We start from the raw sequence: 16,487 nt of genomic DNA on the forward strand, positions 1-16,487 counted from the left end.
TCCCCCCCCTCAGTGGATATTTGGAGGTCATTCTCCAGTCATAGGATTTTCACCGTCTTCAGGTGTGGAATTTGTTCCTCTTTTTCCACCTGTGTACGCATCTACGGTTCCGCCTCACGCTGGGAAAAACTGGATAGAGAAAAGGCTGCTGAACTGCAAAGTAAGTCCAATTCCCATATTCTGAAGTATGTTTAATGCTGGCGTGTGTGGACTGCGTGAGCCGAAGAATACCTGTGGTTTTGTGAATTGCAGCTGCGTGCAGGAGGGCAGTGGTTTGTCAGGGAAACCCCCACGGAGAAGGAATGTCATGGGGTGATGAGCGGAGGAGGGTGCTTCGGTGGTGTTAAATCTTCAGTCTTGCGAAGTTATGCAAAGAATAAAATATCTTTACTATTTATCCACGCTATGCTGGGTAAAATGCTTTAACTTCACTACCGGATGTGATTTTGAGGGTTTCCATTTTCCCCTCCTGAGCACTTCCCCGTTTTTTTCTCAGGAGGGGACACGGGGGTGCAGCGCAGGCAGCGTTGCCGCTGGGAGCGCTGCCAGCCCCGGGGCTGGCGCCAGGGTTTCAATCATGGTCCCAGGCCCTCATGTTGCCCATCGTTATTTACATCTGTAAATTTAACTAGCTGAATAATTGAAATGAGGCTTCGTGACTGTATGTTCCCATTTCCTTCCCTTGTCCCTGTCACTCCAACCTAGAAGATGACTGAGGTCTCCGAATTGCAGACAGACTTGCTCTGGAATAGCTCTGTCTGAGGCACAATTGGCTTCATTTATTATTTTCTATTTGTGATGCTGCATAAGTTGATTATTCATGTTCAGAGCCAGTTAATTTTCTCATGATCAGCTAAACTCTGTCCACAACGCTTACGGAGCAGCATCAGTCTGTTTTTGTAAGTTTGTCCCCAAATTGAGATACTTTCCACATCATAATAACGAGTTAAAGATTAAAAAGAAAAATTGAGAAGTAGAAGTGAGAATAAAGTATCTCAGACCTTAATGTTTTTATTTGTGTTGGACAGATATACTTAAATAATGCATTTGCTCTGGATTCAGCATGGATACATCCTGAGGAATCAAGACTCTTCCAGGGAAATGAGAAACCTCTATTAATGACAAATCAAGTAGCTATGGCTATAGCCAGGCCAGCTACTGCCTCCAGGCCTCTTCCCACAGTGGTGTTGGCACCTCAGCTGATACCAGGTTAGTAAATAATTAAGTATTTACCGCTTTTTATGCAACTCCAGAGAGGCATAAGCCATTTTCTAAAGTAAGGGTTTCATTCCATTCATTTGAAAATCTCTCAATTGATCTGGAACCTTGATGGCAGAGTGCTTTTCATCCCCTAAATTACTTTAAAAGAAAGAAAAGAACATATTAATTATAGAAGATTGCAACAGATTATTCCGTAGCTGGTTGTCTACTTCCAGAAAGATGGGGCAAGCCACCCTTGAGATACTTGGCTTATTTTCAATTAACCAGAAAAAAAAATTACTGATACAGTTTGCGTGTGATTGTTCTATTTGCTGTAAATTGTAAGAATTTGATGTGGTTTGTGTAGACAGTAATCAGTAGAGAAGAGTAACTGATCCATCATCTCATTAGAACTCAGTTATGCACAGTGATATTTATGAAATAAATGACATTAATCCGCATAACTCGGGTGTGTCACAGCAGCTAATAGAAAAGCTAAGCTTTGTGATTGGAAGAGAACAAAGTACGCTGCTGTGAAGCTGAGTCTCTCTCTGTGTGAGTTACAGTATTAATTTGGAATAGCAGTTGTCTCACAGAAAGGATTAAGAACTAAACTTATGCTTGACTTATGTTCTTAACTTATGTAACTTATGTTCTTAAATTCAGAGTCAGGATATTATTAATGGCTTGCTGTCTTTGTTTCTGCCTTGGATGTGAGGCGATGGTCATCTGGTTGGCAGAGGAGCCCTTGTTCCCTTGGTCCTTGCTGTGGGCAGTGCTTTGTGCAGCACGCGGTCAGTTTCTTGTATTTTTCCAGTAAGACAGAAGTTCAGTGAGAGTGTGCTGGAAGAGATTACTGTTTGGGTTAATTTGCCAGATTGATTAATTAGCGTGTTGAACAACTCAGATCAGCTCTGTTTTGACGTTTCCAGCAGCCCTTTACAGTAAGCTGCGCTCGGTGCTTGCCAGAACCCGGCAGCGCTCAGCTGTGGTGCCGTGGCTCTGGTGGGGGTGACGGCGGTCGTAAGTAAGGAGGCCACGGGTGAGAACCCATTACGTTAATGCATTCCCACCTGGATGGTGTAGGGAATGTCTCAGCTGTGTTCCCAGACAGGATGCCTTGCCTGAAGTGCATTTTTAATGATGAACGCGGTGGTGAGGAAGGAGTTTGGCGTAGCTGCACAAATGCACGTGTTGTGGGTGGGTCGGTAGCCTGGTACCTGGTAAACTGGACTGAATTTATGTGCTGGCTTGTGTGTGAATTTGTGCTGGCTCTGATGAGTCTTGAGAGAGCTCTGTGCTGAGCTGTCGGCTCAGACAATGCAGCAAAAGCCGAGAGTTTGAAATGCGTGTTATACTTACTCTTTATATTTGAAATGGATGTATGTGGTAGCAGATGAGGAGAGCTCGCGAGGCAGAGCAGTGGGTCTTCCCAGCCTAACGGCAAGGTTGGGGTCCCGAAGTAGCACGAGGAAGCTATGCTGTCTCTGAAGACTTCCTTCCTGATGAACAATATGTGCGCAGCCAGGCGTGTGTTGACAGATCTTCAGATGGATCAGACTGGTGCTGATCCATTTTCTTCTTTCTTATTTTCCTGCTGTAGAAGGTTTCTGGTAGAATTACCCTGAATGGCGTCTTTTTTTCCCTGCTGATACAAAGTCTGTCTGCTGTGAATTCCGTCGCTGACCTGTCACTGCTTACATTTCAAATTGAACTTGGTGTGCAACCAAGTTGTGTGGTTGCTTATTTTGTCTTTTCTCAGGCTCTGCCTTTCCCCTCTTTTCCCATCTCTTGGTTGTTTTCCCGTTGCCTTCTCTGTTCAGGGCTGCGTCCAGCACTGTGCTTCTCAGGTGCTCGGCGCTGCAGCCTCACCTTCCTCTGCCCTGGTTACATGTACTCATGCTACATCTAATTCTAGTTGCTGCTTTTACAGGACAGATTTATGATGGAGCCCTTTCCTGCTCATGTCTCTAAATTTCTCTTCCAGCCCTTTTTCCTTCAGTGTATGGCAACTTCTCTGGCTATTGCAGTTCCTCTCTTGAGCTCCTTTCAGAATGCTGCTCTTAAGGCTGCGCAGCACGGACAGAGGTTGGTGGTGGTAAAACTCCTGACTCATTCACCTCTGCAGCTTTTACCCTTCGGGCTCCTTCCCTGTGCCACTAGCAGCCTGGCACGGCGCAAGCTCCTGCTCTTCTTCCAGGAGAGCGCTCAGCATTTGCTGCCCTCCTTTCCGGAAAGCTCTCCGTGTTCCCCTTCAGGTGGGAGAGGTGCAGGGGAGGGTGTGAAGACACCCCCCAGCTAACTTCTTAAATCTTCCCGTCCCTCTCTAAATGTTTTCTCTGACCGATGCAATCCATGCATCAGGTGGATGCTAATGAAATAATGTGCTCTGAGGTTTGTGTGCTGCAGAGCTCCTGTGTGTATTTATGACACTGCCCCAAGAATGGGAAGATGGGATATCAGTGCGTTACAGCCCGATCAGAAGCTGTTTCCAAACATACTTAAAGTTCCTAGGAAGTGTTACGGTAGTACTTGAAGTATTTCCTATATAATCTTTACAGTTAATATGAAGAGTAATAAAAATACTGAGAGCAAATTGCTTAGTTAAGTGGTTTAAACTGAGAAGTTAATAAGCTTTTTGCAGACTACATGGCTGTATTCATTTTGAAAGCCTCTCTTACAGGCAGGTTTGCCTTCCACAGCTATCAGTAATGATATAATTGTTTTCTCAGCATATCAGCAATGTTACAAAGATAAAGGAATGAAGCTTTGGTGTTTGGTGAATGGTAATGCCCGTAATTTCACAGCTGTGAGTACGAGCTACTAGAAGGTGTTATTTTCTGTAAGAAAAAGAAGCTGCTATTATTCTCCAGTATATTACAAAACATGAATTTATGTGCTCATGATTTTGTGTATCTAATTTGTGAATTTGTATCTAATTTGTATCTATTTGTGAATAATGACACTTTATTTTCCCGCCTAGAAATGATAGCTGGTTTTATGTCTGTTGGACTCGTTACTGTAAGCGAGGAAGGCAGCGTCTTGTTATTTTTGCAGAGAAAGGATTAATACTTCTGTCGCCTGCGGACCGAGTCAGATAGCCCGTGTTAGCTGTGCTGTCTGGCTTTGCTCTGCTGAAGGAGCTTCCTGGAAGCTTTCCTCAAAGCACTGTGAATTAGCTGTCCTGGGTGCTTAATTTGTTCGGAACGAGGTCTCTGCTTCGCACTGAGGCGTTTGGGTTTCAGCACTGAGCTTCCCGTGGGGAGCGGCGTCCCGAGGCACGGCTCTGCCTGGGGACGGGGTTACAGAGGTACAGGGGTACGCGTTGCCTGCCTTCTGCACGTCCCTGCGTGGCTGGTGGCCTATGGAGGGAGCCTTGGCTCCACTATTCAGGTGAAAGCTGTAGCCCTCTGGTCCTTGATGTTCGCTGCTTTTGCTGTTATTGATGGTAGTAAAGCTGCTTTCAATATGCGTTCCTGCAGTGTGGCGTTTCTGGCTTTGAAGAGCACTGCTGGCAGCAATTCCCCGGTAAGCCACGTGTTCTTACTGGTGCGTGGAAGGTTTTCACGGGACAACCTGGAGAGCAAGCCTTTCATCTAGCCTTCTGCAAGGGGAGGTTCAGGAGGTACAGATGGAAGTCCCTTATCTCTGTAGGAGAAGCGTTTTACGAACCGCGGGTGGGAGAGCGGCGAGCAGAGCCCGCCTGAGCAAAGCTGGTCCCACCTCCGCTCGTGTGCTCCAGCTGCTGGCACGCGGAGGGGGAGTGAAAGAGGCATCCTGGCTGAGGACAGCAGAAATCCATAGATTTTGTTACACTGAAATGATGGGTTTCAGCCCGTGGCCCTTGGAATCCACGTATGACTTGTGCTCGCTGAAGGGTGACTGAAATGCAAGGTTAGCTGCTGGGTGCCTCCCGTGACCGCGGGCACGGTCCCGCACCGCACGGCCTCAAAAGCTTGTAGGGACTGAAAGCTTCCTGGCTCTGCAGCAAGGCCACTGCAACGCAGCGTCTTGTGCTGTGTCTGACGGCATGCGGGCACTCCGGGAGCACCTGTAACGTAACATCTCCTTCCTGGAGGCTGTAATACCGCGTACCTCTGAGCAGAGCACCTGTGGACAGCCTCAGGAGTTGTGCAGGGAGCTTCTCAGGCCTGCAGAGGGACCTGAGGATCCGTACCTGACCCAAATCCTGTTTGCAGCTGGTGCTGAGAGGGCCCGGAACCGAAGATTGCTTCCCTTAGTGCTGCTGATGGCTCATTGAATAAAGGCCCTCAAGCATTTCTAGGCGAGGGTCGTGGGCGGTGGCTCAGCCCAACAGTCTGGGGACTTGTGTAGCCTTGAGAAAGCGGTGTCTGCAGGAGCTTCCGTGTAAATGGAGCCTGGCTGCTGCCTTCTGCACGTGCTGCTCAGAGCTGAGTAAACTCAGGCACTTCATCTGTTTTCATTTAGAAACACTTGGTGTTCCTCAAACAGATTTTTTTCTAACATGTTTCAACATAAATTGCATTTTCTTACTGGTCTTGTGTTGTACTGGCCCTGGTACTTGCCCAGAGGAGCTGTGGCTGCCCCATCCCTGGAGGTGCTCAGGACCAGGTTGGATGAGGCCCTGGGCAACCTGATCTAGTGGGTGGTGTCCCTGCTTGTGGCAGGGGTTGGAACCGGGAGGTCCTTGAGGTCCCTTCCAGCCCGAGCCATTCTGTGATTCTACGGACTTCTGCAGTGGTAGGTGCTAAGTTGTATGCAGGACAATACGTGATGGGAAACATGTTGTGGGAGCCTTGTCAGTCAGAGCAGTAAGTGCTGTGAGTGGATACTGGAGAAGTGAAAGCCTTTTAATTGTTTTGATCTTCAACAAAATGCTCTGAGTATTTTGTTCATTGGGGTCAATCTAACCTGGAATGAATGAAGACTTTGTGTTCATTGATGAACACAATCCTTGATGGAATCCTTGAATCTTCCTTAATGGAAGATAGTCTTCTTAAAGCAGATTTTTTTTTAATGAAAAGATTTTTCAACAGAAGATGTTTCCCACTAAGTCAAAGTTTCTTTCCTTCCCCTACACTTCAACAGGGTCTCTTTGCTCAAAACCAGTCACTTTGCTCTTTCATCCATTGATATTGAAATCACAAATATCAAAAAGATGAGTTCGTTTGTAATTTCACAAAATTACTTTAGCATCACTGATCCTATGTGGATTAGAATTATTTCATCCTTCCTATTAGTATTCACTTTCTTTCTTTTAATCCCACTAACCTGTGCAGAACTGAGCCAGTGTTCTTCATAGCAAGTATCTGTGTGAATTTGTGTACATATACAGATAGATAATTTCAGTTTAAATTGAAGACAAATTTATAAAGGAAGGTGATTTCTTTGTATATAAAAACTTGGTCAATTTCCCTTTGAAAAGTTGTACGGTTTTGAACAAATTTGAAATACATGACACAAAAGACCTCTGACCTTCTCTGGTTCCTAAACCTGGCTGAATTTGAGACTTTTAATGCCAGGAATCCTGCACAAAGCTTGCAAGCTGGGAGATATTTATTTTGCTCTTCTTCTCATGCTTCTGTGTTGGCGAAGGCACAAAAAGAAAATGGCTATTTTGAGTCGTCTGTGAAAAGATGGACGCTGATGGGACATAGTATGCCTCTGGATGCTCTTTTCATCTCTGATACTGGAGAGGGGAGAGTTGGCCATAGAGGGGCGCTGGGGCTGAGCCCGCAGCAGAACATGTCGGGGTTCCGGCAGTAACGGCTGGGGGATGCGGAGACCCCGGCTGTGAAAGCCAGGCGCAGTTAGACCTGGAGCCTGGAAGAGCTGAAATGTCACGAAAGCCCGCTCTGCTTGTGGAACAGTCAAGCGCTGCACAGAGGAGCACTGAAGTCTTTGGGAACGCTTGACTTCAGTTGCAGCCGTCATGACGTTTTTGTTTTGTTTTATTAAATTTGTGCTTTTTATTGCTCTTCGTGTTATCTGCTCGAACAAGTACAGACCTTAGCCCCAGTAAAATGGGTTTTCACCAGTTTTCTCCAGTAACGTAAACAAGGCTACATGCAGTATGTTTATGGCAAAGGCTTGTAGTTCTGACCTGCTTGTCATGTTTTCCTACCCGGTCCCAAGACCCCATTATACAGAAATTCATCTCTTGGTGATTTGCAGGGGCCGTTAGTGTTTGTGAGGAGCCAGGTATTTTTACTACATGTGGGCATAAAAGTGAGCCATTAGTGGTGCTGTTACTGGCAGACGTGTGCAATACCAGGTAACACACATAAAAGGCTATATGTTTTTTCTTCCCTCTTGGCTTCAGAAGATAGGGAAATCAATATGTTTTCCTTTGTATTGGGATAAATATACTATTTAAGTCGACCGGTTGCTTCGTGATATTGATTTATAAGTGCTGCTTCAAGCTGCTCAGCACCTGAAATTTTGAACCATGTGCAATTCGGGTAGCAGGGCCAGCAGGTTCTCCGTAATCTGAATTCTGCAAGAATAAATACTGGTATTACAAATTTGTGTGCTGTAGGCCTTCCAAGTATTTGTGCTTGATAAAAAGACTGCGTTCCTTGCAAGAAGCATCCGAAGTTTGTTAAAACCACAGTTGGTATCAAACCCAGCCGCGTGGTCTAACACCACACAAGAACGTGGTAGGAGCACGGTGCCAGGCGGCTCCCGGGCACCGGCGGGGAGCAGGAGAGCACCAAAGCGCCCCGTGGGCTGCCGTGCTTGTAAGTTGCTGTCCGGTGATTCTTGGATTGTGGCAGGAAGGGGTTCACCAAGAAGCAACCGTCTCCATCTTCGGGTCTCAAACCCGTTAGCTCCAAAGTGCACCTCCCTGGTGAGGGCAGTAACAGTCCTGTACCCGTTTGGAGTGCCGGCCTGGAGGTGGCCAGGTAGGCCTCCCAAAACGCCTGGAGTTAGCGATATGCCAGGTCGGGTGCTCAAACAGCGTGATGTTCTGTAGCAGTAGGTTCAGTTTAAGCAACGTTTCCCATTTCCTTCTTCATTTGTAAATGCTTACATAAGGTTTTCTGTCGGAGCAGGTTCCCTGCTCAGTGTTCTTCAGCAAGGCTTGCGGCCTTCCCGCCAGCCAGCCCTCGTCCCGCGGCTCAACATCGCTGTGACAGTCCGGCCTGCCGAGCTGGGAGCAGGGGTCGGGCAGAACTGACAGGAACAGGTTCAAAAAAAAAGTGTTTTGTTGTTTTTGGTAAGTGTACCATACTTGAGTGGGTAGTTTTATGTGTACCCTTCTTAGAGCTAAACTTACTCCTGTGGAAAGTATGGGACTGGAATGGCATCTTAGTCTGCCGAAGTGCATCGGTCCTGTTGACTTGATGGTGCGAGAAAATATCTTTACGATGGTAGAGACTGAGTGAAGCAAGAGAGGACAATATCTAGTGTTTGATCCCAAGAGTCTGTAATAAAAACCCTTTTAATCCCACTGATGAATAAAACAGTAATTTATCTTCCTAGTTGCTATCAATTTCAGGGTCTGAGTACATTCCTTAAATGTACTGGTCAGTGTATTTACGTGTATATGTAGGTAGGATAAGTATATTTATTATTAAGATGATACTCACATGTTCAAACTTACCATTTTTATGATCAGTGTCCTTTCAGTGCTAACTATCACTTTTACATCTAACCAACGATTTTTATCAGCAGATGATCCAAGGTGTAGGGTTTTCAGAAGCACCGAGGTTGCAGCTGGTGGTTGAAGCAGCGCTGAGATGTTTTCTCCTGGCACCCCGCGGTGGCTGGGCGGCCATCTGCAGGGAGGTTGTGCTGCAGGCACAGCTCCGGGAGAGGGGCTGCTTCTGGGTTTCTTGAGTAAATCATCAGGTTTTGTCCTGTTGGGTCATCTTACCTCGTGTTTTAACATCTGCCTTGCATTGCTGGCCAGGGCAGTGTCTGACACCACCACCGTCGGCCCACAAAAGGGACAAAAGGGCCTGGAGCAGGTGGTGAGCTGAATGCTGTGCCCCTGCCTGGAGCAGCAGAGCCCCCGCTGGGGATGAGGTCTGAGGCAGAAGCCGTGTGTCCCTGCGCACCTTTCCTTCTCCTGTTCCCCCCTGTTCCATGGCTTGTCCTCCAGGAGGGAGGATTGGGCAGCGACAGCCACTTTAACTCATTTGAACTATGTTCTTTTTTTCCATATCAAAAGACAGTTGTTGTCAGTTTTAATACTGATAATAGTCTAATAAGTCTATTAAAGAGCTGTCATCTCAGACTTTATCATCTCTTTTTTTTTTTCTCTTAAAGACTCCACAGATGAAGGGAAATGGAATAAGGGATAGTAAACAATAATTCGCACTTGAAATGCTTTGTTCTTTCTTCTGGAGTTGTTTTTTCACACGTCTTCAGAGGAAGTGCTAAGTGTTTTCTGACAGCTGTTGCACGAAGCTAAGTGACCCAGGCACCCCCCTGCGCCCCGCGGGTCGGGGGCACCCGTCTCCCCACGCTGCTCTGCTGATGCCAGGGGAGCACGCTGGGGTGCGGAGCTGCACGCCAGCGCTTCATCCCTGCTCCCCACCTGGCTGCCAGCAAGAGCTCCTCGGGGAGCTTTCTGTGACAGCTGTACTGCTTGTCAAAACTTATTGACTCCAGGTTGGAGCGGTAAGTGGCAACCCTACGCTGCAGAATGGGTCCCCAGCCAGTGGACTAGACCTGAGGATTCATCTGGTTTGTTGTGCAAAAATCCCCCTTCTAGCCTCCAGCTGGTTTAGACAGCATCAGCTGAAATTCAGTGAACGTTTCTGAAGTGTCTGTAGTCACAAATGATAGACTTCTTAATTTTTTTACATAGTAGCTGGGATTGTGCCGTACGTAGGCGCAGCAAATTCAGTAACAGATGGGCTGTGCGGTGGTACTGATGCCCAAAGAACAGTGGGGTGCCCGCGGCCGGGGCTGGGAGGAGGAAAGTAGCTTGGGCCTCGAAAGAAACGGGTAAAGGCAGTCAGGCTGTTTAGTGATGATTAGTTTTATGAGTAAAGTAAAAAAATGTATTTGGTTTAAAAAGAAGTAGAAATGGTGCATGTCCCTCTGCGGGTGAGGATTAAGAGCTCGCTGTTACTAACTTCACTGACTCTCAGGCGAAGGTATTTAACCAACCGATATTTAATTGGTGTTTCATGTCATACAACTCTCGTAACATGCGTATCTGTTGACAGCCTTCAAAATGCTTATTACTTTAGATGTACATGGAAAGTATTACAAATCCCTTAGGATGCTACTCAGTACTTGACAGTGTTTTTCTGCTGGTATTGAGTCCTTGCGTTCTTTTCATGAACTACCAAAGATCATTTGCATAGGGCTGAAATTTTGGCGATTGGAAAGCTGTGATATAAATTGAGTATTGTGTGGTTCCATATGTTCGGTAACCACATACATGGATAGAGATCCTTCAGCATGTTGATGTGGAACTCCATTTGTGTCAGAATTGTCTTTCAGTTCTTTCAGGTGAAGAGAAGAGGCAGCAAGGTCAGTGTTTGAGTTAGTGGCCAGTTGTCCTCACCAGCAGGAGGTCCTCCGAAAGCCACAGAGCTCTTACAGAGCCTTTGTTGGGCGCTTGCAGTAGCTAATGGACTGAAAGGGGGGGGGGGGGGGGGGGGGGAGGCATTTGAGTGGGTCTTTAAAAGAAGTGAAAAGGAAATACATTCACGTAGTTTCCTTTCCTCAATGGCAGCCAAAAAGTTCAAAACGGTCTTTAGCCTGTTTGATTTTTTTTCCCTCCTCTTTTATTTCTTTAATTCAGGTCTTTGGGGAGATGCACATCTTTTTTGGGTAAAGATATCCTCCTGTAGGCAGAACTGAAGAAACAGACTGAAGGACTATATAGCCAAGTGTAATTTCAAATGTATTAAATTACATGTACAGTGAAGTTGCACAATACATGCATATATATGTGTGTTTTTTCTGAGAGAGAAGGTCTCGAATTAAATTACCCTTTTTTAGAGGAGTGAATCTTCATATCTCACAAGTGTTAGTAGTACTTACTTTTGTCTTGTTAAATTATTTTTTTTCCTTCAAGGCGGAAAATCTTGTTTCAGTTTTTCATGTGTTGTACCATACTGATAGCCCAAAGCTGGGTTTTGCTGTGTCCTTCCATCCCGCCGGGTGCTGCGGCCTGGCCCAGACCCGCTGTCCTACAGTCCCTGTATGTCTGTAGCCGACTGGCCCGGGTCTACCAGGTGAAAATAGGTCTTCCAGATCAGCAACAAGGAGCTGGACACGATAAGAAACTTAGGCAGGTGACGCTGTGCTCGAATAAAAGAGAAGGTACAACAGATACAGCTCCTCTCCTGTGCCTGTAGACCCTATTCCACACAGATGTTAGCAGGTAGACCTTTGGAGATCGCCCATCAGTCAGTGTGCTGGGCTTGCTGCCCTATTCCATTGCCTTCACTGCATTTCACTGCCTTCGCTTAATTGTCTCTGAATAATCTCTTCACTGTTTCTTCAGCTGCTCTCTGCTCTTCAGTAATGTCACACAGAAACCTCAGATGTCTTCCCTAATCTGCTTGCTGGCGGGGAGCAGAGATGGCAGTCTGGGGAAGAATAGCAAAGTGGGTGTCTGTATCTTACTGCCCAGAATGCAGCATGCCTTGGCAAAAACAGGTTTGGAGAAACAACCATTGCTATTTTTTTTCCCTCAAGTGTATATTGGTGATGGTATTTTACTACTACTTGCAAGGCATTTGACTCTTGAAATTCAAGTAAATGAAGTCATTAAGTGTGATTCTAAGAAGCCCTTCCCAGAACTTTTTGGAAATACTTCCAGCAAAATCAGATTTGTTTCTGAGAAGAGCCGCTCCTCTCCAGCTATGCCGAATGCAGAAGAAAATCCCGATCTCTGAAGTCATGTCCTGGGCCAGGTTCCTATAGGAGTTTGCTTTGGAAATCATATTTTATCTTTGAGCCTGATAAATTGCTGAGATAGGTTGCTCAGTTGACTGCAAAGGAAGAGATGGGCTTGATGACCCCCAGGCACCCTGCTGGTGATACACTCTCAAGTATTAACAATTACAGGGGTAGTCCTTGCTTGATGGAATTATTTAGTAGGAGAGAGGGAGAGAGAGCCTCATCAAAGGCAGGGAAATCACCGAAACTTCTCTTTCGGCTGACTCATGAAACTTTAATAACGGAATTGATGAAACTTTAATAAGGACGCCCTGCTAACTCTACTGCTTCAAGAGTTTTACTCGTCTGTGCTCATAGAAGACTTTGGCTGTCCAAGCAGCGAAGACTTCGGTTATTTTGCTGCTTTCCTGGGCTCTTTGGGGGATTTGCGTCTTCTCCAAAATAAGAATCAATTGAGAAGTAAACAACCTTTCTGCTTGTGTACCCTGTAGGAAGCCAGTAGGAAAGTAATTTTTCCATGCAACATTAATTTTCATAAGAGTTACAGAAGACGTTTTGTTGATTTCTTTCTTCCCACCTGAGGCTGGCTGGAATTAGCAGGGAGTGTGATTTCTTGGGGGCGAGGTGTTTAACCTAACCGAAGGGCCGTGTTAGTTCTCCGGTGAATAAACGTGAAAACTGGTAAAATGGCTGCAGTGGTTGGACACTGATATTTTTGATATTTCCATTGTGACTTTGGCAGAATGATCTATTTTTCATCTATCGATGGTTGAATGATTAAACCTTTTAATATTATTTGTTAGTGTGTTTATTTTTGCCTGCATGCCTGTCGTATTAGTGCGTGTGCAGGTGTTTTAAATGGGTTCTGCTTGGAATTGACAAATGCAGTAGCGATAATGGAATTTTTCTGTGGTGCTTGCTGAAAACATTGACTTCTGTTTTGCTAAGAGAGAGCTTATTTTGTTGGCAATAATTATTACAACGAGTTAGAAGCTAAGCTGCCAGAAGTTAGCACAATAAATAACCTCGAGAGCCCCAATTAGCTGTAACCAAAACGTTTTCCTTCCCAAACACTGACCCACTTTTCTCCCCCAGTGCTAACTGAGAGCAAAACAGCACTTAGCAGCTAAAATGCACAAAGTTCCAGGTGCGTGAATGCGGAGATGGATCTAAAACCCTGGCTGAGGTATTCGGGCTTCAGAGCTGGGCCGTGGCTGTGAGGGGGCGTGCTGGGGGTATGTCCCCCGCTGCTGACCGGGGCAGCGCCCCCCGGCCCGAGGCGCGACGCTGAGCTGCCTTCGCACCTTCTGACGGGTCCTGGGCCCGTGCCTGGCGGGCAGCGGGTGCTCTGGGGCCGGGCGGAGGTACAAAAAATCTGAGAAATGCAGGAAATGCCTGCTGTGATGTGTCTGAGCAAATAGTGATTTTTTTTTTTTGCAGAGCTACAGTTGGCTCTTACTGCCTGAAGGATTTCCACACGAACTGCAAACATTTGCTAAATAACATAATAAGCTAATGATTGCTTAATTTTTGAATGCATAGCTCAGTATAGAGGGACTAACAGCTGGTGTTTGTCAAATTAGTTTTTTTCCTTAAGACTTTTTACTACTCATTTTCTTGTTTATTTAGCATACTTAGACAAGATTGAGCTCTAAAGGTCTACCCCTTAAGCTTGTAAGACTTTAAGGTAAATCTTACATAGTCAAAAGTGAATTTGAGCCTACATTTGGTGGACAACTTCAGAGCTCCTCTGTAAGATGATCAGAATTTTCTGCATGGCATGTTTTCAAGATGAATGTTACTATTAAATAAAACTTGCAGAACTCGGGTATTTGCTGGCATCTAACAGGACAACAGTCCAGTAGGTGACACTGACCTTGGATGTTGAATATAACAGGCAACACAAAGGTTCAGATTTGGAATCAGACGGCTTATATTTAGGAAAAGTCCGAATAAGGCTGTTTGTGAATAGTTGTGAAGCCGTGGCAGATGAAGTAAATACTGGTCGATATGTTCAACCTGTTGACTTCATTTATTATTGATTTTTTCATTTAAATTTAATAACTGCACAGCTTATGCATCACCCAATATTACTTTGCTTCGTCCCTCCAGGTTATAGTGGTGTGTTCACGTGCATGGGGTTTAAATATCTAAAAACGCACTAACCACAGGCTCAGACTTTTAGAATAATGGCGGTGAGGTGGGCAAGGGCTCTGGTGCCTGAGGTGCTGCACGAGTCCCGTAGCCTTGGACAAGGCATTGTATAAGATAAAACTTATATTTAAATGGTGCCATTACGTGTGCTTTTTGCAGAAAACTCAGGTTTCAAAAGCAGTGTTAAAGTATTTTCAGAGTCTAGCAACTCATGAAGGTGGGCTCGCGTAGTGGAAGCCAGGTGGAGAGCGTTCCACGTAGTTGTGCCAACTTGTGTTAAAATTCAAAATGCTGAAAACATTCTGATGTAAATCCGCCGGTTTCCAATTAAAAATAAAATGTTGTATCTCATCCTTCCCCAGGTGGTTGCCAAAATAGCCTTAAACCGGTCAGCAGCAATCAAACCCTTGCGTTGGCCGCAGCAGCCACTGCGGCGATGATGTCGGTGGAGTCTGAAGCCCCTCAAGGACCTTCGCCTCCGAGCATCCAGCCCTGCCATGTGCTGACCTTCTCGCCCATCAAAATTCCAGTGTTGACTTCACCTTTTCCAGGTAAGGCTTTTTTTGGTGGCATTATGAAGCAGCTTATTATACTTTGCAACAGAGAGAGGCTTCTGTGTATGGGTCTAGCTGTCAGCGTGCTCTCATAAATATTTAGTGGATACAGGTGGTGTACAGGTGTTTTTCTGGAATTAAAGTTATTTTTTCTGGTGCTGTTTAGAGGTGCTTTCTGAAAGCGTGTTAAAAGTAAGTTCAAAACTCTGTATGCATCAGTAGTTCTTAGACACGCTGTGACATTTACAGGTACTACGTGAACTGAGTTGCGTCCTCTGTCACCTTAGTAAGAAAACACGCTCTTAGTGTCACTCAGCCTTTGCAGCAGATCCTCAGGTTGTGGTGGTGGCAGTTGAAAGGTATCTGCTGGAAATAGAATCACGGAATCTCCCACGTTGAAGTGACCCACTGGGACCGTCGAGTCTAACTCCTGGTTTCATGCAGGTCTCCCCAGAAACCAAACCCTGTGTCTGAGAGCATTGTCCAAATGCTCCTTGAACTCCAGCAGGCTCAGGGCTCTGACTGCTGCCCTGGGAGCCTGTCCCAGCGCCCGACCACCTCTGGGTGCAGAACCTTTCCCTAACCCCAGCCTGACCCTCCCCTGTCCCAGCCCCATGCCGTCCCCTCGGGTGCTGTCGCTGTCCCCAGAGAGCAGAGCTCAGCGCCTGCCCCTCCGCTCCCCTCGGGAGGGAGCTGCAGGCCGCCATGAATTGTAGATGTACAATAACATCGCAGACAAGTAGGTGGTTTGGCTGTTTATAAAGTGTACTGGAGGAATGGAGCCTTGGTCTTCTACTTTTCATGATAGGTTTGGATGTGGTGCTTACTGGAAAAGCTCCTGTTCTCTTAGCGTGACAACACGTAACGACTTTCTGAACGTGATACCCAGGGAGGTACTGTGGCATCCCCCACTCGCTGTGGAAAGCTGTCTGATTTAAGTCTTTGGGATAATTTTTGAAACTATTTGTGCTTTGAATGCTTAAGTATATATTTTTGAAATGCAGTATATCGGTAAAGTTTAAAATCTTATTTTTGGTGCATTTCGCGTCTTTTTGATACTTGAAGTGTAACACAGCAAAATACAGCGAGATTAAAATTTTGCAGAAAATTTGCAGTCCTGATATTAGCTGTTCAGATGAAATCTTCGTATGAAAAATGTATCTCAGTAATTGTTGTTCCTGTTGAGCAGTCATTAGAACCGCTCAGATAAATGACTGCCAAGGAAGCACAGCAGCGTGTTTATCTTCACGGAGTCTGAGGAGCAAACGTTCCCGTAGGAATAAAGCCGTTCAGACTTGGAGAAAGGGCTGTGCTCTCATCGGAATACTGTCCTGGTTTGGCTGGCCCAAAGGGGGGCTCCCTGCCACGTGGTGTCGTGTGGGACAAGGAATATGGGGTGGCTGTCAGGGAGCTGCCGCTGCTGGCTCTGCCTGCGCACCGACTGGTGGGTGGTGAGCGATTGCTTTGTGCATCACTTGGTTTGGGTAGATGTTATGTACCTCTTTCTCCTCCTTTTCTGTCCTATTGAAGTGTTTTTGTCCCGACCCCTGAGGTGTACCTGTTCTCTGGTTCCCTCCCCATCACTGTGGGGGTGTGAGCGAGTGGCAGTGCGGTGCTGAGCTGCCTTCGGTTAGACCACAACAGCCCTTTTGGTGCCCAGTGTGGGGCACGAAGGGTTGGGATAACAACGCATCTGACCAGATTTTAATATTTGTGGGTTGCTCA

General features: G+C 46.1%; 1 protein-coding gene across 2 annotated transcripts in view; it reads left to right on the forward strand.

Annotated features, from left to right (window-relative positions):
• Positions 1 to 16,487, forward strand: part of TCERG1L (transcription elongation regulator 1 like) — an 84,314-nt gene that overhangs the window by 1,168 nt on the left and 66,659 nt on the right. For both annotated transcript variants that reach the window (XM_067000389.1, XM_067000388.1), the window contains exons 2-4: positions 14 to 160; positions 1,029 to 1,209; positions 14,571 to 14,759. In XM_067000389.1, coding sequence (XP_066856490.1) covers positions 14 to 160; positions 1,029 to 1,209; positions 14,571 to 14,759 — 517 coding nt within the window. The remainder of the gene's footprint in view (positions 1 to 13; positions 161 to 1,028; positions 1,210 to 14,570; positions 14,760 to 16,487) is intronic.

This window comes from Anser cygnoides, chromosome 7, assembly GCF_040182565.1.
Source record: "Anser cygnoides isolate HZ-2024a breed goose chromosome 7, Taihu_goose_T2T_genome, whole genome shotgun sequence".
In the NCBI taxonomy this organism is placed as follows: domain Eukaryota; kingdom Metazoa; phylum Chordata; class Aves; order Anseriformes; family Anatidae; genus Anser; species Anser cygnoides.